The sequence below is a fragment of the Muntiacus reevesi genome, chromosome 1, assembly GCF_963930625.1.
Source record: "Muntiacus reevesi chromosome 1, mMunRee1.1, whole genome shotgun sequence".
NCBI classification, from domain to species: Eukaryota; Metazoa; Chordata; class Mammalia; order Artiodactyla; family Cervidae; genus Muntiacus; species Muntiacus reevesi.
Genome location: NC_089249.1, coordinates 115,729,021 through 115,756,018, shown reverse-complemented (window position 1 = coordinate 115,756,018; position 26,998 = coordinate 115,729,021). Strand labels below are relative to the sequence as shown.

Below are 26,998 nucleotides of genomic sequence, written 5' to 3'. Positions count from 1 at the left end.
GGGCTATGTTCCTGCGTAGCTGGAGAATTTGCGTGGTATGTCTTGCTCTGGAACTTACTGGATCTTGGGTGGTGGTTGGTTACAGTGTAGGTATGGAGGCTTTTGGATGGTCTCTTATTAATTAATGTTCCCTGTAGTCAGGAGTTCTCTAGTGTTCTCAGGTTTTGGGCTTAAGTCTCCTGCCTCTGGATTTCAGTCTTATTCTTCCAGTAGTCTCAAGACTTCTCCAACTATACAGCACTGATAATAAAACTTCTAGGTTAATGGTGAAAAGATTCTCCACCATGAGGGACACCCAGAGAGGTTCACAGAGTTACATGAAGAAGAGGAGAGGGAGGAGGGAGATAGAGATGAGCAGGAGGAGGAAAAGGGGGACTCAAGGAGAGAGACAGATCTACGCAGTTCTTTGTTCCCAAAGTGTCCTCCATAGCCCAGACACCCACAGAGATTCACAGAATTGGATTGGGAAGAGAAGGGGGAGGGAGGAAATAGAGGTGATTTGAGGGAGAAAACGGAGAGTCAAAAGTGGGAGAGAGTAATCAACACACTCCTGAATAAAAATGGGAACTGAATATTGGATTCTTAAATGTCCAAAATTGATATCAAAACTGAAAAACAAAGATTAAAAATCTAGAGTAGAGGTTAGACTCTTAAAAATACAATATTAAAAACAAAAATACAAAAAATTTTAGAAATATATATGAAGTTTGGTTTAAAAATAGGGTCTCTCTTTTTTTTGCAAGGTTATAGTGAAATGGAAATTAAGGAGTAATAGAGGACTTTAAAAGAAAATAAGAGAAAAAAATTAAAAAAATTTTTTCTAATAAAAAAAATAGTGAAAATATATGAAAATGAAAGTTAAGGAGTAAGGGAGGAGTAATAGGGAATTTTAAAAGAAAATAAAAGAGAAAAAATTTTTAAAAAAGAAAAAAAATTTTTTTAATTAAAAAAAAAGTAAATATATATCTAGGAATTTCTCTGGAGCTGTTGCGGTCAGTGTAGGTTCAGTTCAGTTTCAGACAGGTCCTTGTTCCAGCTTACACTTCTCGATATCTATAGGCCCCTTCCGGACCTACGGGGATTTTAATCTGTAGCACCGTCACTTCTGAAGCGGTTCCCTTTGTTTATTTGGCTTCTGTTGGCCGGTCTCTTCAGTGTCTAATTTCCGCCCTGACACAAGTGGGCGGAGGTGGTGTCTTGTTTAGGTTCACTTGTTCAGTCGTGCTGCGGGGAGGGAGGGGCGCTGCAGACAAATGTCACTGGCCTGCGTGGGGAGCACTCACAGTGTTCCGGCCACACTGGGTTTGCTCCCGCTCATGAGTGTGTGTTTTCCCCGTCTACACTGCTCAGGCTCCTGGCTGCTGTATATGGAGCCGGCCCTGTGTTGCGTGCGGTTCCAGTTTTTGGATATTCCACGAAAGTGCAGACTCAGTTGGGCCTGCGTTTTGTGCCTTCCCCGGCCCCAGCAGCTCAGGCAGCCAGGCGCTTGACGAGCGCACTCTCCTGGGGTGCGATGCTCCTTCTCCCCTCCGCGGTCCCAGCCTCAGTTTCTGCGCGCGCCAGTCGGGTGCGTGCACCTTGTGTCTGTTCTCCGGAGCTGGCCTCTAGCCGCGACCCTCCCAGTGGATGTCGACCATCCAGAATCTCAGGAAGTCTTTGGTTAGAAACTGGGAGCCTGTTTGCAGCTTGGTAGGGGGTGCTGTCTCTGGGGCAGAGTTTGCCCCCTTTCCCCTCCCCACTGCCTCCTGCCTCCGGTGGGGATGGGCTGGTCTGCAGAAGGCTAGCTCTTCTCTGGAATTGCTCAGTCCCTTTGTTCTGCAAATGGCCGGCAGTGTGTTCGGGCCAGTTAATTTTCTCTCTCTTGCTATCCCACAGTTTAAGTTGCTATCTCACCTTAGCTCCCTCCGATTGCCCTCAGGGCATTTGGGCCCGGTCCTTACCCTAAGCAATGCAGCCCGCTCCTCTCCCTTCTGCCCCCACTTGCTGGTGGTGGATGCGGGCATCTGGGGTACTTTTCTGCTGGGAGTTGCTTTTAGGCATGTAATCTGTGGGTTTTATTTCTTTTTCCTCCCAGTTAGGTTGTCTTCCGAGATTCGAAAACTTCCCCCAGACCCGCCAGTGAGAGGGTTTCCTGGTGTTTGGAGACTATTACGACTCCCTTCCCGGGACAGGTCTCTGTCCCTATCTCTTTTGTCTCTCTTTTTATCTTTTATATTCTGTCCTACCTCCTTTTGAAGATGATGGGCTGCTTTTCTGGGCACCTGATGTCTTCTGCTAGTGGTCAGAAGTTGTTTTGTGAAGTTTGCTCAGCGTTCAAATGTTCTTTCGGTGAATTTGTACAGGAGAAAGTGGTCTCCCCATCCTATTCCTCCAGCGTCTTAGCTCCTCCCCCAGACAACCACTTAGGACTGAACATCAGAGCTGGGCAGATTCCTTTCACTCTGCTGTAATTGTCCAGTCCCTCACTCTTAACTGCTTCATTTCTCTAAACCATGATCACTTACTGGCACAAACGAATGTGCCTGTTTCTTATTTGCATTACTTGTCATGTGTGTTGGACAGACATGATGGGGAAGCAGAACTCCTCACTGCCCCGTCACCACCTTTACCAGACCATCCAGACTTCCAGTATTCGGGGCATTCCTCTGGTGACACCAGAGGGTCTTTGGGGACTGCGCCAGCTGTGAAACTTATTCCAGAGACTTTGGTCAGAGAAATGACAACTGAACCTTAACTCACAACCCTTAAGAAAGCAGAGTCATGCTGTAGATGCCACAGTCTGTCAGCCTGTGGCTGTCATGTTCAGTGAGAAATGGATCCTTGTATCAAATGTACAGTTTTATTTCAACAGAAGCTCCTTAAGCAACTGACAATTATGGTGACAACCGAAGTATTGCCAATTACAGACTCTTTCTTCACTATTTTAAACAGTATCATTGTTCCGTGGGCCAAAGGTGGTTATTTCATTGCTGGATAGTTTTCTGACATAGAAACTCAAGGAACCCAGAGCATGTGGGTATCCAGTCCCTCTCAGAGAAAAACAGCAGGTTCAGATGGGTGTGCACATGCTTTCCGCCCAAGTCCTCCTCTATATTGGCTAAAATCTGCCATGGAAAGGGCTCATTTGCTTAGACTTATAAATGACATGATTTTATCCTTTTTAGTCATCATGTCTACCTATATACATGTACTGTCATGCATGTGTGCTCAGCTGTGTCTGACTATGCGATCCCATGACCGTAACCTTCCAGGCTCCTCTGATTATGGGATTATCCAGGCAAGAATACTGGAGTGGCTTTCCATTTCCTCCTCCAGGGACCTAGGGATCGAACCCGTGGCTCCTGCATTGCAGGCGGATTCTTTACCTCTGAGCCACCAGGGAAGCCCCATAGGCATGTGCTAGGTATAGTTTACTGAATAATATAAAAAATATCATCTTTAAACATCATTAAGAAGAGGAATTTCTTCAAGACTTTTAATTTACTAATAATATGAAGGATTAAATTTTTTGTCTACATTTCACACCGCTTTCCAGATGACCAAAATTACTGTCTGTAGATAAATTTGGGCATGTTTGTTGTGAATAATGCAATTCATAATAGGTACATAACTGTTATCTTTATAAAAACATTTGTACAGCAATAATAAATACATCAGAGCCTTGAACATTATGTATTGCATTATAAACAGCATTTCTATCTCATTGTGAGGATTATAGCTTATTGCTTTTATACTTTTCTGTGAAGAGTGAATTTTTTAAATGATTTTGAATTCTTTTATAGTCATAGAAGAACACATGAACGACAGGAAAGTACTTTTCCTTTGAAAAAGAGAAATATTTATTTTCAAGAGAAAATTTCCTGCTAGGTGATGGGTATTGAAATCCATTGTCATACATTTGTTAGGTGAGTATTAAGTAATGAATGACATTATACAATATCTGTCATACAGAGTATTTGATGTACATAGATGAATTATCTTAATAGAGTTGCTTATACAGAAATGAGGCTGCAATAAGAGATTTTACTAGTCCTCTTGGTTTAGACAGAAACCAGGGGTAATTGATGTAGTTTGGGGGTGCAATAAAGGTGTTTTATTCTAGTGAGCAAGTACGAAACCAAGATTCAGAACACTAGCAGGATGGAACTGGAAAAAGTTATTTTTTCCATGTGGTAATTAACATTAAAATATTTCAGAAAAATAAGTGTGCTCTTTATGTTTAGATGCTGACTCCAATTAATACCCATAGGGTGATTAATAGAATGTGAATTGACCAAATCTAGAATGAAACATTTTAAGATAAGGTGATTTTGTACAGGAGGTCTTCTTATCTGAATTAACAGCAAGGAGTTTGTTAAGTGGCATAAGAATTAACAATGATGTCAGTGTGGCTTAACACATGTGATATTTCAGGAGAACTGAACAGATCCAACCCCCTTGTATCAACAGGACATAAGGTAGGGAGGGGTCCTGGCTCTGCTAGCTGTGCCTGTTCCAAGGTTCACTCCTGTTGCCCCACTACGCCCCACACCAGAGAGGACCCAGGCCCTGAGAGAACTTCAAGCCCAGAGGACCTGCCACAGCTGCTCACCGTGGACCAGGCCTTTGCTTTAGTGCAGGACTTCCCCAGATTGCAGATTGGTTGTGTAAATGTTTTTGCCTGTATTACACTCAATGTTCACACAACTAGCAGAATAAAATCTGAGCCTCAAGAAATCAAAGGAACTCACTTGACACGTTACTAGTCTGGCTTCCTTAAGAAACTATTTCCCATATTCTTGAAGAGAAGTCTCTTTTCCAATTTGTGTATTACTGTTTCTGTTTTTAATTTTAATAACTGTGTTTATGTTTCAATAAGTAAGAATTCTTACAAAGTATAAAAGTCACAGAGGAATGTGCCATGTAAAGTTAGTTAGCCTCTCATGTTATCATATTTATCCCACTGTGCTCATGGATACCAATTTCTTTTTTATTTTCCAAGATAGATGATAATATCTGCACATATTCATTATTTTTTCAGTCAGTAGTACAACCATACACACTTTCTGCATCTTGAGATTTTTTTCACATTAGCACAAATAGAGTTTCCCTTTTCATTTCAGTGACTGTAGAGTTTTTCTGTGTAAATGTGTCTCAGGATTTATCTCACTAGTATGTGACAGAGGGACTTTGAAGTTTCCAGTCTTTTGGAATTACAGTTTTGTGACAGATAAACTGCTACATATGTCATTTGCAACTTGGGTAAATAAATCTGTAAGATAAATGGCTAAACATGGACTTCTGTATCAGTAGTACTTGCAGTTAAATATTTGATACATATTTGCACCAATCTGCACTCTCTAGCGTTTATCAGAGAACCCCAATTTCTGGTACCCTTGCCAGCCAGTGTCCTTTCCAAACTCTTCTTTCTGGCCCATCTGGGAGGTGACACATGTCCCTCCTAATTTTACCTTGTATATAGTTTATAATCAATAAAGTTAAACATATTTATTCTCTTGATGTGTTTTTGCTCATTTAAAAATGTGTTTGTTGTTCTTTCCTCATTGATTTATAAGGGCTCATTGTAACTTAAAGAATTGATCTCCAAGACTTTATTATAGATTGCAAATGTTCTTCCTCTTCTTATTTGTTTCTTGCTTTTCTTAACACTTATCTATAATTAGTCATTATCTTCCAACTGGTTTTCCATTTCTTAAAATTAACTAATTCATTCAAAATTGTGTGGGCTTTTTTTTTTTTTTTTTTTTTTTTGGCGTATCAAGCACTGGTAATCACTTTTGTAATAACTAGTAATACTCTGGTAGTCAGTTTTTAAGTTCCTCTTGAACAAAACTATCATGACATACATACTTTAAAAATGAACTATAGTGTTACACTACTAAAACATAAGAAGCCTTTCAAAATATACTTACTAGGGTTTCTCAGCCGCTTTCATACGATCACTGAGAAGTTTCAGTCCCATACCAGCTACTTTATAAGCCCCAGGGAGTACTGCAATTAATGTCACACTTGCCATATCAAGGATATCTGACATATTGAAGGACTTTTCAGTTGTTTGAATACCTTCTTTTAGTTGATCTATCTCTTTATTTAATGCCTCAGCTTCCTTTTTGAATCCTTCTGTGAGTAACTCTTTTTGCATCTGTAAAAAAGAGAGTCCCCTTTTGAAAATACCCCAAATCAGCATTTTGCATCAAATGACTACAGTTGATATGCACGTGTGTCTACTTCTCTATCACTTTAGATGCTTTTTTATATTATTCTAATATTTGCAAGCATTTGCAACATGGAAGGAAGAGAGTATCCAGGGTTTAGAGTTTCCCATGTTTTTTCAACACCATCTTCTTGGGTACAGAGAAGTGGGGTATAGGTCAGGTCTGAAAACTACCCCAGGGCGAGGCTCCAGCCTTATAAATACACTTTAGGAGAACATATAGGTGAGTTCTAAATATTTGTCAGTTTCACTGAGGTAGAACGACCACCCACATGTCACCAAAATGGTATTGCTGACTCAATTCAGAACTCTAGCTATCAAATTCCAGGCTGGGAACAAAAAATGCATTTAGTTTAGGTGTATAAAATGAATCAGGAGATCTGGAAACAAATGTACCAAATTTTACAGCTTTCAGCATCCAGTATTTCATACCAGGTACAATGTGATATTTTCAGGAGCAGATGGAACTATTCCAGGTCTCTGACGCTTGTATCCCAAATTCTAAGGACTCTAAGACTGAGGTCCTATTCACTTGGGAACAAATGTGACGCTATAATCACCATGAACAGCAGTCCAGGAGCCTGGGCCATGTTATTTGTCCCATTCAAACCCTAACACTACAGAAGGTGCTGAGTCTTACAAAGGTAAACCAACTCACATTTCTTTGATGTTACAGTGAATTCTATGTTTTTTTATTTCCTTCTGGGATCTGATTTAAGGTCAAATTCCTGTCCCTTTATTCCTGAGGAGTTAGGGTTTCCCCATCAGGCCCCACCCAGGCCCATCTAGACTTACCTTCAGCTTGTGATCCAGCATCATTTCCTGCTCTTTCTGAAGGTTTTCTCTTTCCCTATCCATCTTCTCTTGCAGTTGGGCCAGGTTTTCTTTGAAGCTTCTCTCTTGTGCCTCCATTTTTTGTTCCTCTTCATTCTGTTTCTGTCTTAGCAGCTCCTGTTCCCTCTCAGCTGCATCCTTCTTGGCACACTCAGCTGTTTCACAAGAATTTTAAAGAGGGAAGAACATGACTATGCTGAGCTGTCACCTCCTTTGCTCAGAGATAAAGTGGTTTTAATATTGTGGGAAGGAGTCTGACTGTTCCTGCTACCATGTCAGACAACATGCTTCAGCATATGATGTAGAAGCACTGATTGGATGTATATATAACCCAAACTCCCCCATTTACTTCCATATGTAGCAGAGAGGTTCCACAGAAGAAGAGGAAGCTCTGGTGTCAGGAAGTGTTTGTTCCCACACCTGCCAAAAGACAACAGAGGAGCTACCTTCCCCTCTGAGAGCACAGTCCTCCCTGTACCTGCCATGGCCTTGTCCCCATCAGTGAGGGCCTGGTCTGCCTGCAGGATGGCTTCCTCTACTCCTCCCTGTGACTGCAGGAAACTCTGGAGGACCTGGTTTGCCTGAGGAAACAAGAAGGAGCAAAGACCTGTCAGGTAGAAAAGACGTAGTGTCTTGCTGTGGAAATTATTGTTCAGTAAACTACAGACTGTATCCTGTAAATTCTCTATCCTCTGTAAGCTCCCCAATGGTTACAGACCTGAGAATTATGTGCATGTCTACAAACACCCATAGAACATTTGCTTGGAAGGCCAGCGGAGCTGATATTCAGGAATCCTAGAGGGCCTGGGAAAATAAGAGTCTTAGCCCTTACACGGTGCACACTAAATCTCACGTGTCCCAGGATCCAGAGAATAAACGGTAACTTGATAGGAGCCTGGGTCACACCTACCTGCTGACCCTGGAGAGTCTCCCAGATTGGCTGGAGGCAACTGGAGCTTCACTTGGGGACACAGACACTGGCAGAAGACATTCTGGGAAACTCCTTCCACCACTTGGACATTGGTGCTGGCGAGTGCCATTTTGGAACCTTCCTCTTATCTTATTAGCCCTAAGACCCAGCCCTATCCTAATGCAATGGTAGGCAGATGCCAGTACTAGGATGCCTCATGCCAAGCAACTGACTAGACATGCATGCAGCCGCATCCACCAGCAGATCTCCTGAACCCACAGCTGCCTCTGGACATGGCTGTGCCTACCAGAGAGTCAGGGACCCAGTCCCACTCACCAGAAGGACTCAGACCTGAAACCCCCAGCACCCTCCAGCCAGAGACCCTGGGACACATTAGGGGAAGATACCAGGTGCAAAAGAGCTCAGTTTCCCAGTCTGCGGGGCTAGTCCACTCACTAGCAGGCCATGTCATTCCTGGGGCCAGCTGGGTTCAAGACCACCTGGACCAATATCAGGCCAACAGAATCTTCAAAATCCCCCAGATCCAGGAGCCTAACGGCTCTACCATGGTCAACACATGCTCTGGAACTCCTGGACCCTGCACCCAGACCCCAGGATGTGGCTCTCTCCTCTAGTCGGCTGTTACTAGACCTAGGACCTGGCTCACCCACCAGTGGGCAGCCAACAGCCCTGGGATCTCCTGGACCCTTACTCAACTCATCAGAAAAACAGCACTAGACTCAGAACCCTCCTGGGCTTCCAAGTCAGCCTCCTCATCACCAACTGCCTCTGTGCAAATCAGGATCTGGCAACCAAATGAACCAACAAAGACCCTTTGACTCTAGTCTGTTGCTCTTTCCCTATCCCATTACTCCTCACCTTAACTCCTTTCCTGGGAACCAGTTTATAGTCTTGTTCAAACTTGTTCCTTGCTTCTAAATAGAGACTGTGTCCTCCAGGGACAAAGAATGTGCCTCCTGAAATACTTTTCATCAAGAATTCTGAAAGCCGCTTAAGCTCAGCCTCACAATATTTGACAGAAGCCTCTTCACTCTGGATCATGAAACTGTCCTTCTTTTTCTCCATGATGTCCTGCCAAGGAAATAAGGGAAAATTCAATAGAAAGAAGTTGTTAGACAGGATGGTCCAGTTTTGCTCCCTTGGAAGAAGCAGTCTGACAGCATCAGGGCACATGAGACTCAGAATAATAGACATGGAGTCAGGCACCAGTTGTAGTTCCAGTTCCGACCAACTCTTTGTGTGACTTGTATGAAGTCCCCTAAATTCCCTGGGCTCAGTGTCAATATCTGTGCAATGAACGGGTTTGCAGAAGCAAAGTACTGCTTTAACAGCATTAGCATTAATAGTGATCTATCCATCACCAATAAACAATGAAAAGACAATTATGATTGAATGAAGTGCTTCTTCTGCCAACATGGGTGGTAAGGATAAAACATACATACATAGGAAATCAACTTCCTACTAATGAATCAACTATACACTGAGCAGGGCTTCCCAGGTGACACAGTGGTAAAAAATCTGCAAGCTAGTGCAGGACACACAACAGATGCTGGTTCAATCCCGAGGTTGGGAAGATTTCCTGAAGTAGAAAATGGCAGTTCACTCCAGTATCCTTGCCTGGAAAATTGTGTGGACAGAGAAGCCTGGGGGGATAATCCATGGGATCTCAGAGTGAGACATGACTTAGTGAAACAACACCACACCAATTAGAGTTTTCAACTTTTCTTATATTCTGATTTCATTGAGAATTTGAGTGTGTGAAAATATAGGAACAGAAATTTTTTGCTTGTACTTATAAATTCCAATCAGGCTTGTTTTCTCAATATAAAGTAAGAGATTTTTGTAACTTATAATGGTCAAGCAAGACTGAAAGTCAGACTTTCAGTGAAGGTGCTAATGGTAAGCAGAATTGTGATCTCCATGAGTTTTCTTTCCCAGGGTCCACACTCTACCTAGTCCCTGGATTTGTGAATATGATGAACAATTATTCTGTGTACAGACTATATTGCATGGAACATGTTGACTTTACAAAATGGAGATTACCCAGGTGGATATTACCTGATCACACTTGCACTTTACATATTATTCTTCTCCAATCGGTGGCAGAAGAGGTAGTCCAAGAGATTAGAAACAGAAGAAGAAAACAGTGCACCGTTGCTGTGCTGAAGATGGAGCGGAGTTCCCCAGAATGTCCATGTGGATACCAAGTTAATGTGAACCTTGTTTTTAGCTATGGTACACCAAGCAGAATACCCACAGACCCTGGGTGGGATCTGACCTGAGGAATGATAAGTTAATAGATGTGTGTTGTCTCAAGCTGCTAAGAGCAATTTGTCTTGTCACAACAGAAAATAAGAAGCCAAATTTTTAGAAAAGTGATGACCTGTAGCCTGTAGAGCCCTATCACTCATTAGAATTTAAACTCCTTTTATGATAAGAAGCACAGGAACCATTTTGTCAAAAAGGGGGAGTCTCAGCATCATTCCAGAAGAAAGGAATCAGGAAGGATATATTCTAGGACACATTACCGTGAGCTTCTTCTGGAACGTCTGCTCGTCATCCTTGAAGGAGTCCCTCATGAAGATGGCGATGGCTTCCTTCTCACAGGCTGCGTGCACCTCCAGCAGCTCCTGGAGCGTGTCTGTGGGGAGGCTCAGTCGCTGGGTCATCTGCTCACTGTAGTGGTCAGCTGCCTTCTGCACGGCTGCTGAGTTCTCACGCTCAGCCAGAGTTATTACCGCATTCTCCAAACAGGGAACTCCTCCACTGTTGATGGCATCTACGTAGGCCTCCACCAGAGTCCCCAACCCTGAAAGATACATAATATTTATTAAGTGGAGAGAGAATTCTTACCTGTTTTATAGATTTAGAGATTAGCACTATAAAAAAATCACTAAAATTTTATGGAAGTGGAAGTTTCCTTTTCCTCTATTTATTCTTCTCCTCATTCTATTTACTCATGCTTGTATCCTTCTCCTGTTTGATCTATGAATCTACTTCTTTATAATAACATCACTATGCCTACTATTCACTCTATCTTTTGGTTCTCAAATTCATCACATTACAATATTGAACAAATGATCTCAAACAATATGCCCAAGATTCTCCTAGATCACTTTTCCCATTGTAATAAAATAAAAAGAACTTATTATAGATATAAGTAAATTACATAACTTGTGGGCATTATTTGTAAATGAAAATGTCTTGTTGAAATGTCATCAAGAATTTGAGGACAGTTGGAACAAACATGAAACCAAGCAGGGCTCATCTCAGCATGACTGCCCAGGTGGCATGTCCGTGAAGCCAGCCCTGTACATAAGATTGTATTTACATTTGTTACTCAGACACTCATTGAACTTACACAGATTCATAACTACTATTTATTTTCTGATTCATGTAAATTCACAAAATATCTTGCCTATTCTCACTTGAAACACTTATCCCTTCAGACATCTCATCACCATGAAGATTTCTATCTTTAATTTATATCATTAATGTAATAGTTTCATGAGATTTGGTAGACTGCAACAAGCACTTGTATATGCTTCTTTAAATGAAGAAACATGCATTTTCATGAGTGGCATGAACATCTGTTTTCCAAGTCACATGGAGAAGAAAACACGGCTACAGAGAAACCCAGAGAAATCCAGAGTGTAATCACAAGTTTAACATACACTGAAGCACATTGAGACATGAGGTAGCGAAGGAGACTCACCTCCCCCAGTGACAGTGATTCCTTCTCTTAGGGTCTTGGGCTTTGCATGGGTAAAGATATATGAGCAAAAATCTTCTGATTGCTTCTGGAAATTCACATCCAATTGGTTATCTGATAGTTCCTCAATACGGAGTAATAGCCTTCTATCATTTGTAGGCCGGTCAAAGACAAAGCACTTTCTTTTTGGAAAAAATTTCCTAATACACTCTCTGGGCATATTGGAATTTTGGATTTTGGGATCCTTGCCTGGAGAATTGGAAAAAGAGCAGTCATGAAAGGAATAGGGGGCTGAGGACTTTCAGTTCCAAGGATCTTTGTATCATTATAACTCTCATACTCAGATAGCTCCTATTATTGAATCATGCAAATCAATCTTACACTAATCTACCCAGGGGTGGAAAATCCCCTTGCCCCCCCCCCCCCCACCTTTTGTATATCTCTAAGAGCAAAGGAAGTACTTCTGAGGAGGCAGGGGAGGAACCCATTCTTAGTGACAAACTTCTGATTCTTTTCCTTAACTTTCCATGCTGTGCAGTGGATCAACTACTGATTAGATGTTTCTTGAGTAATAGATTAATCCAAGAAATTGTCAGAAATATTTTTCTGAGATTACAGTTCCCATGTGAGAAATGACATATGAGCTCTATAGTAACGTGATGATAGAAATAAAGATATTTATTATATATTTATGATATTGCTGGAAAAATAACCTGTGGAAGACAAAATGATACTCAGGATGTGAAGAAACGCTTCATAAATCAGAGCAAAAAAGTACACACATTGTAGATATGATTGGAGATTACTTTAGCATTTCATGTTAGTGTAGCCTAAATGAAACCAATCCCAAAGAAAGGCAATGCCAAAGAATGTTCAAACTACCACACAATTGCACCCATCTCACATGCTAGCAAAGTAATGCTCAAAATTCTCCAACCCAGGCTTCAACAGTACATGAACCATGAACTTCCAGATGTTCAAGCTGGATTTAGAAAAGGCAGAGGAACCAGAGATCAAATTGCCAACATCATTGCATCATCAAAAAAGCAAGAAAGTTCCAGAAAAACATCTACTTCTGCTTTATTGACTACTTCTGCCAAAGCCTTTGACTGTGTGGATCACAACAAACTGTGGACAATTCTTAAAGAGATGGGAATACCAAACCACCTTACCTGCCTCCTGAGAAAACTGTATGCAGGTTAAGAAGCAACATTTAGACCGGACATGGAACAACAGACTGGTTTCAAGTTGGGAAAGGAGTACATCAAGGCTGTATATTGTCACCCTGCATTTTTAACTTATATGCATAGTACATCATGTGAAATGCTGAGCTGGATGAAGCACAAGCTGGAATCAAGATTGCCTGGAGAAATATCAATAACCTTAGATATGCAGATGACACCACCCTTACAGCAGAAAATGAAGAAGAACTAAAAAGCCTCTTGATGAAAGTGGCAAAGAAGTGTGGAAAAAGTTGACTTAAAACTCAACATTCAAAAAACGAAGATCATGGCATCTGGTCTCATCACTTCATGGCAAATAGATAGGGAAACAATGGAAACAGTGAGAGACTTTATTTTTTTGGCTCTGAAGTCACTGCAGATGGTGACTGAAGCCATGAAAATTAAAAGACGCTTGCTCTTTGGAAGAAAAGTTATGAGCAACCTAGAAAGTATGTTAAAAAGCAGAGACATTACTTTGCCAACAAAGGTCCATCTAGTGAAAGCTATGGTTTTTCCAGTAGTCATGTATGGATGTGAGAGTTGGACTATAAAGAAAGTTGCATGCCGAAGAATAAATGCTTTTGAATTGTGGTGTTGGAGAATACTCTTGAGAGTCCCGTGGACTGCAAGGAGATCCAACCAGTCAATCCTAAAGGAAATCAATTTTGACTATTCATTGGAAGAACTGATGCTGAAGCTGAAACTCCAATACTTTGGCCACCTGATGCGAACTGCCTTATTTGAAAAGACCCTGATGCTGGGAAAGATTAAAGGCAGGAGGAGAAGAGGACGACAGAGGATGAGATGGTTGGATGGCATCACTGACTTAATGGACATTAGTTTGAGCAAGTTCTGGGAGTTGGTGATGGACAGGGAAGCCTGGCATGCTGCAGTCTATAGGGTCACAGAGTTGGACATGACTGAACGACTGAAATGAACTGAACTGAACTGAAACCAGGAGACCTGATCTATTCTTTGCATCATTTTACACTGGATGTGATTATTATACAGAAGGATTCTGGGCATCTACCAGTAGTTCAACAAATACTTATTTATTGAAAGAATGAATAAATTATTGAAAGTGAAACTTAGTCGCTTAGTTATGTCCAACTCTTTGCAACCTCATGGACTGCAGCTTGCCAGGCTCCTCTGTCCATGGAATTCTCCAGGCAAGAATACTGGAGTGGGTAGCCATTTTCTTCTCTGGGAGATCTTCCCAACCCAGGGATTAAACTCAGGTCTCCTGCATTGCAGGCAGATTCTTTACCAGCTGAGCCACCAGGGAAGTAAATGATTAGGTAAACAAAAATGAATATTGCTTCCAGGTTCCACTCTGCTAAAATAATCTGAATAACTAACTTATTATTTTAGCTGATGTATACTGTGTAAGGATGAGGAGTGTGATACTATGAGAAAGAGCATATAAAGGATCTGACAGTCTTACTGGAAGGACATGGCAATGCTTTTTTTCTGAGCTCTGTAGTGTATAAATAGCCTATCTATCAATATGAAAAATGTAGCTACCTATGCTGGTAAGATGCACTGTATTAAGGTACTTTGAAAATTTGTTTTTTTGTTTACCTTTTGATTCTGGTTTGATGGATTATCTTTCTCAAATAGAAAAGAAGCACTTAGATTTAATATGTAATATAAGTTTATGTGAGCCTTTTTTTCCCCCCACGGTATTCATTTCTCTAAAATCATTTGGTCTAATATTGGATCCAGCATTTCCTCTGTGAGCTTAAGCCCTCCTCACTAGAGTTTTCCCAGTAACAATAATGACCGAAGTCACCATCTGTCGTTCACCAGGCACCATTAGCATGGCCTCAACTCAACCTCAAATCAAGATTGATATCAAGTGATGAATATCAGAGCTCTGTTGACTTCCACCTCCTACTGAGCCATCCAACACTCTGGCCCTGCTCTGATACCTGGAATCAACTTCAAGGCATTCTCCAGGTACTCATCTTCAGTGATGGGGCAGTCATCTAACTCCAGTTCCAACATGAAATCCCGCACAGTCCAGATGAAGTCTGGAAAGAAACTCACAAACTTGGCTGAGTCCTCTTCTTCATCAGAGCTGGGAGATGATTTGGTTCTGATTAACTTTGTTAGTTCAGTCACATAGCTGGGATCTTAGATAAGGAATAAGCACCGTCCAACATGATTTCCAGATTTCGCCCCAAAACATGTTATATCAACCTTCTCTTTTGCCCCATTTTCCCTCTATATCAGCCATGAGAATGGAATCATGGGAAAGAAGAAACAGTGTCAGTTGCTAGTCCCATAAACTCAATGAAATGTGCTGGTTCAGTTCCTGGAAGGATACTGCAGCTGCTCCAGGGCCTGGTGGTTGATGGTGCTCATGCTGTTGTAGATAAAGGTGCTGCTCAGGAGCACGGCCAGGGCAAAGACCCACGAGTCATTCTTGGAGTCCCCCTAAAAAGTACATTACAGCGTGAGGATGCTGCTCCTCATTGTCCCATACAGTTGCTCATTTACTACAACAGCTATAGTGTAACTAAATACTAAGGCAAGTAACATACATTTTCAAGACAATGCTAAATGCAAACCTTTCTTTGGTGTTGACACTGATCCCTCTAAGCACTTTGGTGTGGTTAGCTATTAACAGAAGTGAATGACATCATAAATGTGCATCAGGCTTCTCTCGTGGCTCAGTGGTAAAGAACCCACCTGCCAATGCAGGAGACGTGGGTGAGATCCCTCAACTGGGAAGATCCCACATGCTGCGGAGGAACAGCCTGTGCACCACAACTATCGAGCCTATGTTCTCCTGCCCGAGAGCTGCAGCTACTGAGCCCATGCACTGGAACTACGGAAGCCCGCGCACCCTAGAGCCTGTGCTCTGCAACAGGAGGAGACACAGCAGTGAGAAACCTAAGCACTGCAGCTAGAGAGTGGCTCCCACTGTCTGCAGCTAGAGAAAAGCCCGCACAACAACAAAGATCTAGTGCAGTCAAAAATTAAATAAATAAACAGAATTATTTTTTTAAAATGTCAAATGTTTAATACAGTGCCTGGAACACATAAGTTACACAATAATAAATGGGCCATGATTCCTCTGCACTTCTTTTCTTGATCGTAGGCTATGTTAGAACTAGACTTGACCATAGGCTTCTTTTCTTGATCATAGGCTATGATAATTTGGAACTAGTGTTATTCAATAAAATTCATCAACTATTCATTATGCATTTAGAAAACAGTGGATATGACATCTGCTTATATGGATATAAAGTCTCCTATGACAGCCCCTGCTTAGAGAGATGGAGGGGCAGATTATCTGGCCACATGTAAATACATCAAGATGCCAGGCATGAAACTTAATACTATACTGTAAAAGACAAAGGGGGTGATTTCAAATGAACCAGAAAATATACTCTGTGCATTCAGAGCCAGATGTGATTGTGTCTGACAGTGATATGATGGCATTAGGTTAAAAAGAGTTGGGCTTTAGAGAAATGACAGAACATGGACTTGTGCAGTTACAGGGACCAGGCATGTGGAGGGCCCACAGAAACCAATCACAGTTGTCAGAAAGCGTGATCAGAAAGCGTATTATGGTCATTTTATTTGGCTGAAGTAGTGGTTACCTATGTGGTCATAGATGATGAGTCTGAAAATGAGACTCAGGAGAAGTCATGAGTGACTTTGGAACAGAGTATATATCGCCGAGACACACACAGGCAGGGAGGGCAGCAAGTTCTGCTGCTATCAGTGTGCAGGCTGGTGTGCTTTGGTTCCTTGACAAATACAATTAGACAAAAAGAAGGAGGTCATGCAAACTAGAATCTAGCAGGAGTCAGTAGACCATCTTGGGTTGACACTGAGATTATTATTGAATACTTTAAATCTGGATTTTTTAAACTCAGAATTTCTGAATTCATGCTCTAAATCCTTTTCTGCAGTGATGAAAGTCAAAGATTCAATGCTACTAATTTTAACTTAGATGCAGATTAATATAAATAAAGAGAAAAGTTGATTGCAAGTAACACTGTGAAGACAAAATACCTAATATTATCCCATTTACATTCTCATCATGAGTCTAGCTCAAGTTTTTATAGAATTCATTAAAGAATTCCGCTTCAGAGATCCAAAACATGGAATAAAATGCTCCTGGTATGTTGGAAGCTTTTCTGGAGATTTAAAAAATAGTTTATTTGCTGAATATACTTTCATGATTCCTACTTCCAATTTGATTAACCCTACACATCTGAACCTGTAGATCTAGTTGATGGCATGAATTATAGCTTTCACTAAGATTTCTTCCCAAACCTAAAAAACTGGGGTAAGGCCTCACTCTTTTTTTCATGGGTCAAGACTGCTTATTTTTTTATCTCCCCAACTCACCTCTGGCTTATACCTCACACACTGTTGCACTTAACACAGAGCCTTAGATTTGAACCCAATACATATTTGTTAACTTCCATCTTTCACCCCAGTATTAAAAATAAGGAGATGTGTCCCAAGTAACCAAAGTATTGATCTTATTAAAGAGAAAATTCAAGGAAAGAGAATTTAACCTCATTATTTATAACTGGATTTGCAGTTTATAGGAATATGTTGTAAAAGTTGAACTGAGGTGAGAAATTGAATTGTAAGTGCAGTGTCAGGAGTGAAGAAGATTCCCTGCCTTACCTTCTCCACATCGCCCAGACCCTCAGTGTCCAGAAGGACCAGGGTGTGGTTTTCCTTGGAGGGGTGGGGCACACACCACATCCAGATGCCCTTGGTTTCAGACCTGACTGTGGAGCCCAGACGGAAACCTGCACAGAAAGAGGAGGAAGCAACGCAAAGTAAGAGCAGATACTCCAGGCTGCTCACAGGTTACTTTGGGTGAACTTGTGTGCATATGAGTGCCTGCCTGTGGGGAAGATGCTTCTACTTCAACAAGTACAGAAGATCCAACCTCTACACATATTCAAAAACTTCTCAAGAAACCCTTTGTGTCCCCTATTCATCTCTTACCATTAATAGCTCAAACTGTGTCATATTCTAAAACTAATGTTAGCTCTATTGACCTCTCTATATTTGTCTGACACTGAAGAGCTCCCTTATCCTCCAGTTTCTGATGGACTTTTACCAGTCAGAGGTAACAGTAGGAGATTAGAAGGCAGGCACCTGTTGCCCTGGCTTCCACCCTGATGAACCATGGTGTTCCGATGCCTCTGTTGCTATATTTAGTCACATCTCCTTTTTGGTAAAGAATCGTCCTGCAATGCAGGAGACCCTGTTCAATTCCTGGGTCAGGAAGATCCCCTGGCGAAGGGATAGGCTACCTACTCCAGAATTCTTGGGCTTCCCTGGGGGCTCAGATGGTAAAGAATCCACCCGCAATGGGGGAGACCTGGGTTCGATCCCTGGGTTGGGAAGATCCCCTGGAGGACATGGCAGCCCACTCCAGTATTCTTGCCTGGAGAATCCCCATGGACAGAGGAGCCTGCTGGGTTATGGTCCATGGGATCAAAAAGAGTTGGACACGACTGAGCAACTAAGCATAAGGCCTTAATCTTTACCACATCTGGAGTCCACTCACTCCAGGCAAGAATACTGGAGTGGGTTGTCATTTCCTTCTCCAATGCATGAAAAGTGAAAAATGAAAGTGAAATCACTCAGTCATGTCCGACTCTTAGCAACCCCATGGCCTGCAGCCTACCAGGCTCCTCCATCCATGGGATTTTCCAGGCAAGAGTACTGGAGTGGGGTGCCATTGCCTTCTCTGCATAAACATCTTCAGTTACCCTCTAAGTAGCTTCTCTGTGTCCTTCCTTTCACAACCTACGTTGATACATCAACTTTCGTTCGTTTTTTTTTTTTTTTTTTTTAGTTCTACCAGTTTATTGCTACCAACCCATCTCCCTCCACCCTCGTGCACACATGCTCAGTCATGTAATCCCATGGACTTCAGCCTGCCAGACTCCTCTGTCCATGGATTTTTCCAGGCAAGAATACTGGAGTGGATTACCATTTCCTTCTCCCAACTTTTGTTAGTTTTATTCCTCTTTTTCCTTCTTGTATTTTCCTCATTTCCCTTCTCCTCTTCAAAAATGAGAAATTCTTTGTTTACTGACTCACATGGAGATATAACAGAAGGGAAAGCAAAACAGACCTGTAAGACTTGCTTGCCCTTCTTTCTCAAGGCTTAAGCCCAGAGATGGGAGAGGATGTGAGGTATATGCCTAAGAAGCTGCAGGTAAGATATCTCATCCAACAGTCCAAGATTTTGACCTTGGTCAGATGCCAATGCTCCCTTCAACTGAGAATAGAAATCGGTATGATGAATATCTAAGGGAGCATGGTTCAACATGGCTCAGGCCATCCAGTGCCATATCTTGTGTGTTCTGCTCAAAGTGGGTATAGGACCTGAGATTATCTTCAGTCTTCTACATCGTGATGGCATTTGACTGTGTGCTGATTAATACAGAGAAATGTGAACTCTCAGTTCCTTCAGGGAGAAAAGACAAGCTATAAGTGGAGGTCATCACAGTCAGTTATGAGATGTAAAGAACAAACAACGGTATCACCACAGGAGAGAAAATATTGACTTGCTTCTGCTAGTCAGCCCTGACTGGGTGCTAATTTGTTTCTTCTTCCTGTGATATGACTCAGGTGGTAAGTCACAATTCAGGTGTTTTAAAACATGACTGCTTAGTCGCTCAGTTGTATCCAACTCTGTGGTCCCATAGGCAGCAGCCCACCAGGCTTCTCTGTTCATGGGGATTGTCTAGGCAAGAATGCTAGAGTGGGTTGCCATGCCCTCCTCCAAGGGATCTTCCCAACCCAGGGATCAAACCCATGTTTCTCGCATTGTAGGTAGATTCTTTACCAACTGAGACACCAGGGAAGCCCTAAAACATGACTGGGTTAAAGGTTTCCTCAGTAGGAAAATCACCTCTTTATTTACCAGATGTTATCTCAAGTAGGAAAAGAAAGAATGTTCCTCAAATTCCTTGCATGTATCTTTCTTAGAGTTCTGAAATCTGAAATCTCTCAAAAAATGACCTATTTGTTAATTTACGCTGGCAAGCAAAAGCGTCCTCCCCTGATTGGTGATCAATTTCCTTTCAAAGAAAGACAAACATAAAATGTCTTGTTTTAAGTCAGTAAGAGATTGCAAAGGAAAAATGAGAGTGGGAGAAAGGAAGAACAAAGAGAGATGGGGAAGAGAGAGATAAAGACACAGAAACAGAGAATTTGAGTGAGACACTGAGATATTCCTAGGGACCCTTACAGTTTAGTGAATTGAGGTGCTACCCCCTAACTGTGCTCAGCTGCTGGGCCACAGAGGAAGGTATTAGGAAAGAAATGGTGTGTGGTCTTCTTAGAAATGCCCAACAGGACATGGGTGTATTATTCCTAAAAATCAATTAGAAACAAGTCAGGTAACTTGGTAGAAAAAACCCTCTTGAAATAGGAAAGGCAAAAGGCAAATATATGAAAAAGTGCTCAAACCTATTAGTAGTGAGGCAAATAACAAGCAACCATACAGACACCAGATTGATAAAAGTTTAAAAATGTTTTTACTAAAATTTTGTGACAATGTGGGAATTTTAAATTGCTGCTAATAAGCACATAAACTGAGCATAAAGCTTAAAAGGCTGTTTGGCGTTATTTAGAAAGGCTGAAGACAAACACATCTTGATTCAGCAATTCCACTTCTAGGTAAAACATAAGGAAGTTAGTATATATATACACCAGGATATAGATGAAGAATAATCATGAGAGCACCATTCATAAAAGATAAAGTTGCAAATAATGCCAGTGTTCATCAGTAACAAATGGATCAATAAATTGTGGTATTCTCTGTCAGTTTAAAAGTAAAAAATAGTGAAAGTAATTACAGACACCTATGACAAACTAGACTCATTGGAAAAGACCCCGATGCTGGGGTGACTGGGGACAGGAGGAGAAGGGATCGACAGAGGATGAGATGGCTGGATGGCATCACTGACTCGATAGGCAGGAGTTTGAGTAAACTCCGGGAGTTGGTGATGGACAGGGAGGCCTGGCGTGCTGCGATTCATGGAGTTGCAAAGAGTCGGACACGACTGAGCAATTGAACTGAACTGAACTGAAAACAAACTAGATGAACCTCATAAGCTTATTGAGAATATGAATCAAGATCCCAATGAATATCAGAATGTACTTTCCTCTATAAAGTTTAAGCTATTTTTAAGAAATAGTTGCATAGATTGTAAAACAATATTTAAATATAAAGAATGAAAGCAGGCACCATGAAAATCAAAACATTGGTGAGCTCCAGTGAGGGTGTAACAGGTTGTGATTTGGGCTTTCGGGTGTTGGTGATGTTTTATTTCTTACTCTGGGCAGTGACTGAACAGTTGATCACTTTATACTTATCAACATTTTAATATGTATATATGTGTTTTTATGTATTCTTCCATATGTGTTGTTGCATGTGTGTGCTCAGTCTTGACTGACTCTTTGCGACTCCATGGACTATAGTCCACCACGTTCCACTGTCCATGGAATTTTCCAGGCAAGAATACTGGAGTGGCTTGCCATTTCCTTCTCCAGGGAATCTTCCCGACGCAGAGATTAAACCAAGTCTCCTGCATTTCCTGTGCTGGTAGGCATATTCTTTATCACTGCGCCACCTGGGAAACCCGAAAGTGTTAGTCGCTCAGTCGTGTCTAACTCTTTGCAACCCCAATAACGCTAGCCATAGCTGCCTAGAATTCTCCAGGCAAGAATACTGGAATGGGCTGCCATTCTCTTCTCCAGGGGATCTTCCTGACCCAGGGATTGAAACCAGGTCTCCTGAATTGCAGGCAGAGTCTTTACTATCTGAGCCCCCAGGGAAGCCCCATCTATGTGCCTTAGAGTTCACATATTAGAAAAGACTAGTTAGAGAAAGAGAATATGTATAATTATCAAAGTTTTACTGTGAAATTAAACCAAAAGGAATGCATGGTAGTCTCGTTGAGGTATAGGATATAGGGATTTTGCTGTCTGTTCTCCCTTCTATTGTTTACTAAAAATAAGACATGTTAAAAAATACTTGTGTGCTGCTTGGAATGACTCTGTGGTTTAGGGCAAATATGGTGAAGGAGAAAGGAAGGCAGTAATTGTTGAAGATGAGCCTCTGAGAGGATGGCTGTGGATGGAATCAGGACAAACGAGGTAGATATTCTGATGGGATTGGGAACTCTTGATCACTGGACAGAAGAGTGAACATTGTAGAGGGATGGGTTTGAAGTTATAAACTCGGTGATAAGAATTAGAAGTTATCCTCAGTGGCGGTGGGAAGAGGGGTTAGGCTCTTCCTTAACGTGACCCTAGAGGAGGAGGATCAGCAGCCTGCGTTACCATGCTTTCAAGCAAATGTCCTAAACAACATTTAACAAAACTCACCGTGGTTCCGTCCTGCCAGGCGGTTCATCAGGTAGGACTTTCCGGTCCGATAGAGCCCTGCGATGGCCACCACCACCACAGGCTGAGATATCTGCTCCAGAATCTTCAGTGCTCTGGGATTTACTGTCAGCTGGTTGTTCTGGTTTCTTACCAGACAGATGGGGTCCATTATGGTGGATCCAGATGCCATGGGAAGCTGTAACCCAGAGAAACAACTCAGTAGAACACAAGGTCCCAGAGGGGTGGCATGGGGGGGGACAGAAGGGAGGCTCAAGAGGGAGAGGATTTATGCATACACATAGCTGATTCATATGTTCCTACAGCAGGAATGGACACAATGTTGTAAAGAAATTATATTTCAATTTAAAAAAATGGGAAAAAACCCCTACAGGGTCCTGAGGTCATCCCTCATGGTTACAGAAGTCATATGCACATTAGTCTTCTGCTTGTGGAACTTAGATATCAATTCTCTTTGCTTTGTATATTTCAAAAAGGTAAGTATTTAGCCTCGTGTGCCAAGGCCTGTATAGGTACAGTATGTATATTATCTTACTGATTCTTAAATGAACCCTAACGCAACCTTGCCACCATGAAGCATACAGAGAACAGACTGAGAACACAAAGCACTGATGATAGAGCTTTGAGAACACTAACATTTTGGGGGTAAGTAGAGACAGATGGGACATGAGCGGGATGAGGAGTGACCAGAGATGATTTCTTGAGTTCCAGAATGATTTGATCACTCATTAATTGCACAAATATTTATTGAGAACCTTCCATGTGCTGGACACTGTTCTAGAAGCTCAGGATCAAACAGTGAGCAAGATGGATACAAATTCTTGCTTCATGATCTCTATTCTAGTAAAGGAGACAAATAATATAGAAAGTGAAAAAATAAAACATCCACATATGTGGATATTAGAGGGTGGTAAATGCTCAGAAGGAAATGAGCAGGGAATGGGATTTGAATTTACATGGAATTTAATCAGGGAAAACCTTGCCAACAAAGGAAAAATGAATGTGACTAGTAACCAGATGAAGCAATCAGTGGAGTAGGACAGGCTGGAAGAAGAGTGACTGTGAGAGAAAGAAGTTGAGATAAAGATGCTGTTCTCTCTTAAAACAGCACAGATCTTGAAGGTACCTAACACAGTTGCACATGTTAATAATTCAGTTACTACCTGAAATTAAAGGGAATTTCTTATTATTTAAGCAGGTAGAGAAGAGATGCAAGCAACTAGGGTGTTATAAGGTCTGGCTAGATATGCCAGGGTCTCACATCTGGGCCAGGCTCTACTTTAAATTATTTCATCACCATGATTCGATGTTTCATGATCTTAGGAGACAGACAGAAGTCAGAAGGCTTTGACTGTTCCTTTATTTTCTCAAAAACAATACTAAGCAACATCCACATGTTTCCATATGTTACTGGCTGTGTGACGGCTGAGAAGATTAATTTCTTTGTGCCTCAGTTTTTCCTTCTGTAAAATGGCAGCATGAGACATAAAACTCAATCTGTCATTAGGGTTATTTGGAGGATTAACTAGCTCATGATGCTTACAATACTTTGAAAATTATGCTGGTACACAGTAAATTCTATTTAAGTATTGCTTTACAACTGAATGTCTGAAGACAGGGACAGTAATTACTGAATGAAACTGGAGGATTGGCTCTGACACTTCCCTCCCTGGTTGCAAGCAAGTGGGACGACACAGCCCAAGGGGAAGATGAGCAGGCTGGGGAGATCGAGTGGTAATAGCTGAGAGGGAGGACAGTGATGGGGGGAGAGTCAGGCTGGAGGAGCTCAGAGCTGCCCTGGAATGTCCAAGTACAGGTTCTGGAGTCGGGCTGCCAGGGTTCAAACTTGAAGGTTCACAGTGCTTATTATCTGTTGATGCCTTGAAAAAGGAACTTACCTCCAAAACCTTCTTTTTCTTAGCAGTTTATATGTAAAGGAACAAATCTTGATTCACTACAGCTGGTAACAGATAGGCTATAAATCATGAAAAAAAAATTTTTCTGGATTCATGTACTATTTAAATTAGACAGTATGTTATAATATGTCAGTGAGCTCTGTAACCTGAAATTGTCAAGAATTATAAGGTATCTAAAATCTTTTTATGAGAAAAAACATTTATTTATTTAACAGATTTGTTCTGTACGATTTCTTTTCTTCTTCTATAGTGGATTTGGAGCAGAAATGGGAGAGTTTTACTTCTGTGTTATGTCAAAATTAATAAAGGAAAACCTGGAGAATTCCCTGACAGTAGTTGGGACTCTGTGCTTCACTGACGAGGGTGCTGGTTCAGTCCCTGGTCTGGGAAGTAAGATCTCACTTGAAGGCCTGTGTCCCCTCCCCCATCATGTATGTGCTGTGTGCTCCAGGCAAGAATAGTGGAGCCTGTTGCCATTTTCTCCTCCAAGGGATCCTGACCCAGGGATCAAACCCACGTCTCTGGTGTCTCCTGCATATCCTGCACTGGCAGGCGGATTCTGAGCCAACTGGGTTTCCTGTGTCCCCAACCCCCCACCCCCGCCAAAAACATGAACTTCACTCACTTAAATGGAGTCAGCAAGCCAGAAGGGGGCTTGTTGCAGAACTACAGACTGGAGGTCAGTTATGGAAGAATTGTCAATTACAGACCCCAAGGGAAAAACTTTCAACAGGGAAAGAGTTACCAATGACAAACCCTCAAGAGGAAGAGGTGTACACTGCATCTCCTACAAGAATTGACTACCCCAGCAACTCAATCAATGAGAAGTGGTCATCACCCTTGAACTCTGACTTTTCTTTCCAAACCAACCTTCCCAGACCCTTACTTTTCTCTATAATGTTTTTTTTCTTAGCTGGCCTTGCTTATGGCTTTTTTTTTTTTTTTAATAGGTCACTTTTCCCAAATTGCAATAACTCTACTATTCCTGAATAAATTCACTTTGGCTTGTAAAATAACTTTTATTTTAAGGTGAATAGCTATAAGCAAGAGAAATTGCAGAGTTTATATCTGAGACCAAATACTGATAAAGCTTTGTGTAAGTCAATGAGTCTACAAAGATTTTGTATTTTAACTCAAAGTATACTGAGGGACCAAAACCAACAAGCTTTTACCTTCAAAACTAAGCACTTGGAAGGACTTTCCCAGCAGTCCAACTGTTAAGACTTTGTGCTTTAATGCAAGAGACAAGGGTTAGATCCCTGGTCCAGGAACTAAGATTCCCCCTCCCCCACACCACGTGCTGCAAGGCATGGCCTAAAAAATATATATAAAACAACAAAAAGCCTTAAAAAAGAAACAAAACAAATAGAAAAGAACAGTGCTAACACAAGGCAGAAAATGACCAACAAGTTTCCAAAGATGACTTTAAAGAATTATCTGATAGTCAAACATACCCCACACTGGGGATTTTCAGCAAGTACCAGAAGTTATTCTGAGGCTGTTAATGTATGTGCCGCTCATTAAATACAATGCATGATAAACAAACATGATTAGATCTTACAGTTATTAATAATAGTTTGTTTTTTTTTTTTTTTTTAGTAAGAGTGAGATTGAATTATTCCAAAGAAAACAGTTCTGTATGTATTCAGAGTATCAAACGTTAAGACAAAAATAATCCCGGGTTCATCTTTTAGGATTTAAATTGGCTCTATGTCTAGGACCATCGTTTTTGTTTGGCCACTGCCCAGAGAGGTGCACTCAGGATGTGTCTGAGGAGGGCAAGAGGGGGCTGGGAGAAGACACCGCACCCATCGCCTCTGCGAAGGGCGGGCTGGGGAGTAAGGGTGAGTTTGGGTCTTCAGCTTCCATTCCTCAGAAGACGTACCTGCTCTCCTGCTTTTTGCTGCAGCGCTGCTTAGATGCTCCAGGAGCATCGGCGCATCCGGGCGATAAGCTTGGAAGCAGCCCCGGATCCAAAAGCAGACCCCGAGCTGCCCGAACAATGCGCCCGGCCGGTCGCCACCCACCGGCCCCGCGCCTCCATCTGCTCCTCTCCTCCCCCAGTGTAGGGTCTGCGCTGGGGCATTTATTGTTATTTAACCGAAGTGTGCTTGGAAGGTCAAGTTTAGGAGCAGACTTACCTGGAGCTGCAGTCGGGGGTCAAGTCAGTTGCTCTGGTTCGCCCCTAGGGCTCTTCCTGCGTCTCGCTCCTCCGGAAACCGACTTTTATGTGCAGAAGCAGAAAAAAAAAAAAAAAAAAAGAAGAAGCTGAAAAGCTAGCTGGTTATTAAAAGCCATCCAGGGGATTATGAGAAACGAAACCAAAATCAAAAGGGATTTTTTTTTTTTTTTTTTAATGGAGGCAGGAATCTGAATGAATTCCAGGAAAGACAGGGAGAAATGTGTTTCTCCATACTTGGCTGGATAAACAGAACTTTGTCCCTCCTCCACAGGCGGTTTGAAGGAGGTGCAAGTAATGATAGGATGCGAGTTCAGCAGTGTCTCTCAGGGGTGTTTTGTGAGAGAGGGAGTTTATTAATTTTTCTTCACTTGAAAAATGTTTCATTTTTTCCTTTTTCTTTCCTTTTTAAGAAGTGTTTTTAACTCAGTGACCTTTTTTTTCATTAGCAAAATAAATATGTGTATATAAAATCCTCAATTTTATAGCCCAGACACATTCACTACTTTTTTAAATTGGAGAATAATTGCTTTACACTGTTGTGTTAGTTTCTCCCGCACAATAGCACAAATCAGCCA

General features: G+C 41.7%; 1 protein-coding gene across 1 annotated transcript; it reads right to left on the bottom strand.

Annotated features, from left to right (window-relative positions):
• Positions 1-2,946: 2,946 nt before the first annotated feature.
• On the bottom strand, positions 2,947-26,596 carry LOC136149308 (guanylate-binding protein 7-like). Its single transcript, XM_065909494.1, has 11 exons — positions 26,383-26,596; positions 22,308-22,503; positions 17,571-17,698; positions 15,244-15,353; positions 14,846-15,042; positions 11,695-11,940; positions 10,508-10,788; positions 8,838-9,050; positions 7,527-7,629; positions 7,010-7,203; positions 2,947-6,142 (listed from the first exon to the last, which is right to left on the bottom strand). The coding sequence occupies exons 2-11, from the start codon at positions 22,495-22,497 to the stop codon at positions 5,912-5,914; spliced, it is 1,893 nt and encodes a 630-aa protein (XP_065765566.1). The 5' UTR covers positions 22,498-22,503; positions 26,383-26,596; the 3' UTR covers positions 2,947-5,911.
• Between the last annotated feature and the right edge of the window lie 402 nt (positions 26,597-26,998).

Bases quoted from the DNA above. Each gene is read 5' to 3' on its own strand.
- LOC136149308 (XM_065909494.1), bottom strand. From the start codon at position 22,497: ATGGCATCTGGATCCACCATAATGGACCCCATCTGTCTGGTAAGAAAC. The intron at 17,699-22,307 runs GTGAGTTTTGTT...CTTTCTGTGCAG, and splicing joins CCTGGCAGGACGGAACCACG to GTTTCCGTCTGGGCTCCACA. The intron at 15,354-17,570 runs GTAAGGCAGGGA...TGTACTTTTTAG, and splicing joins GTCTGGGCGATGTGGAGAAG to GGGGACTCCAAGAATGACTC.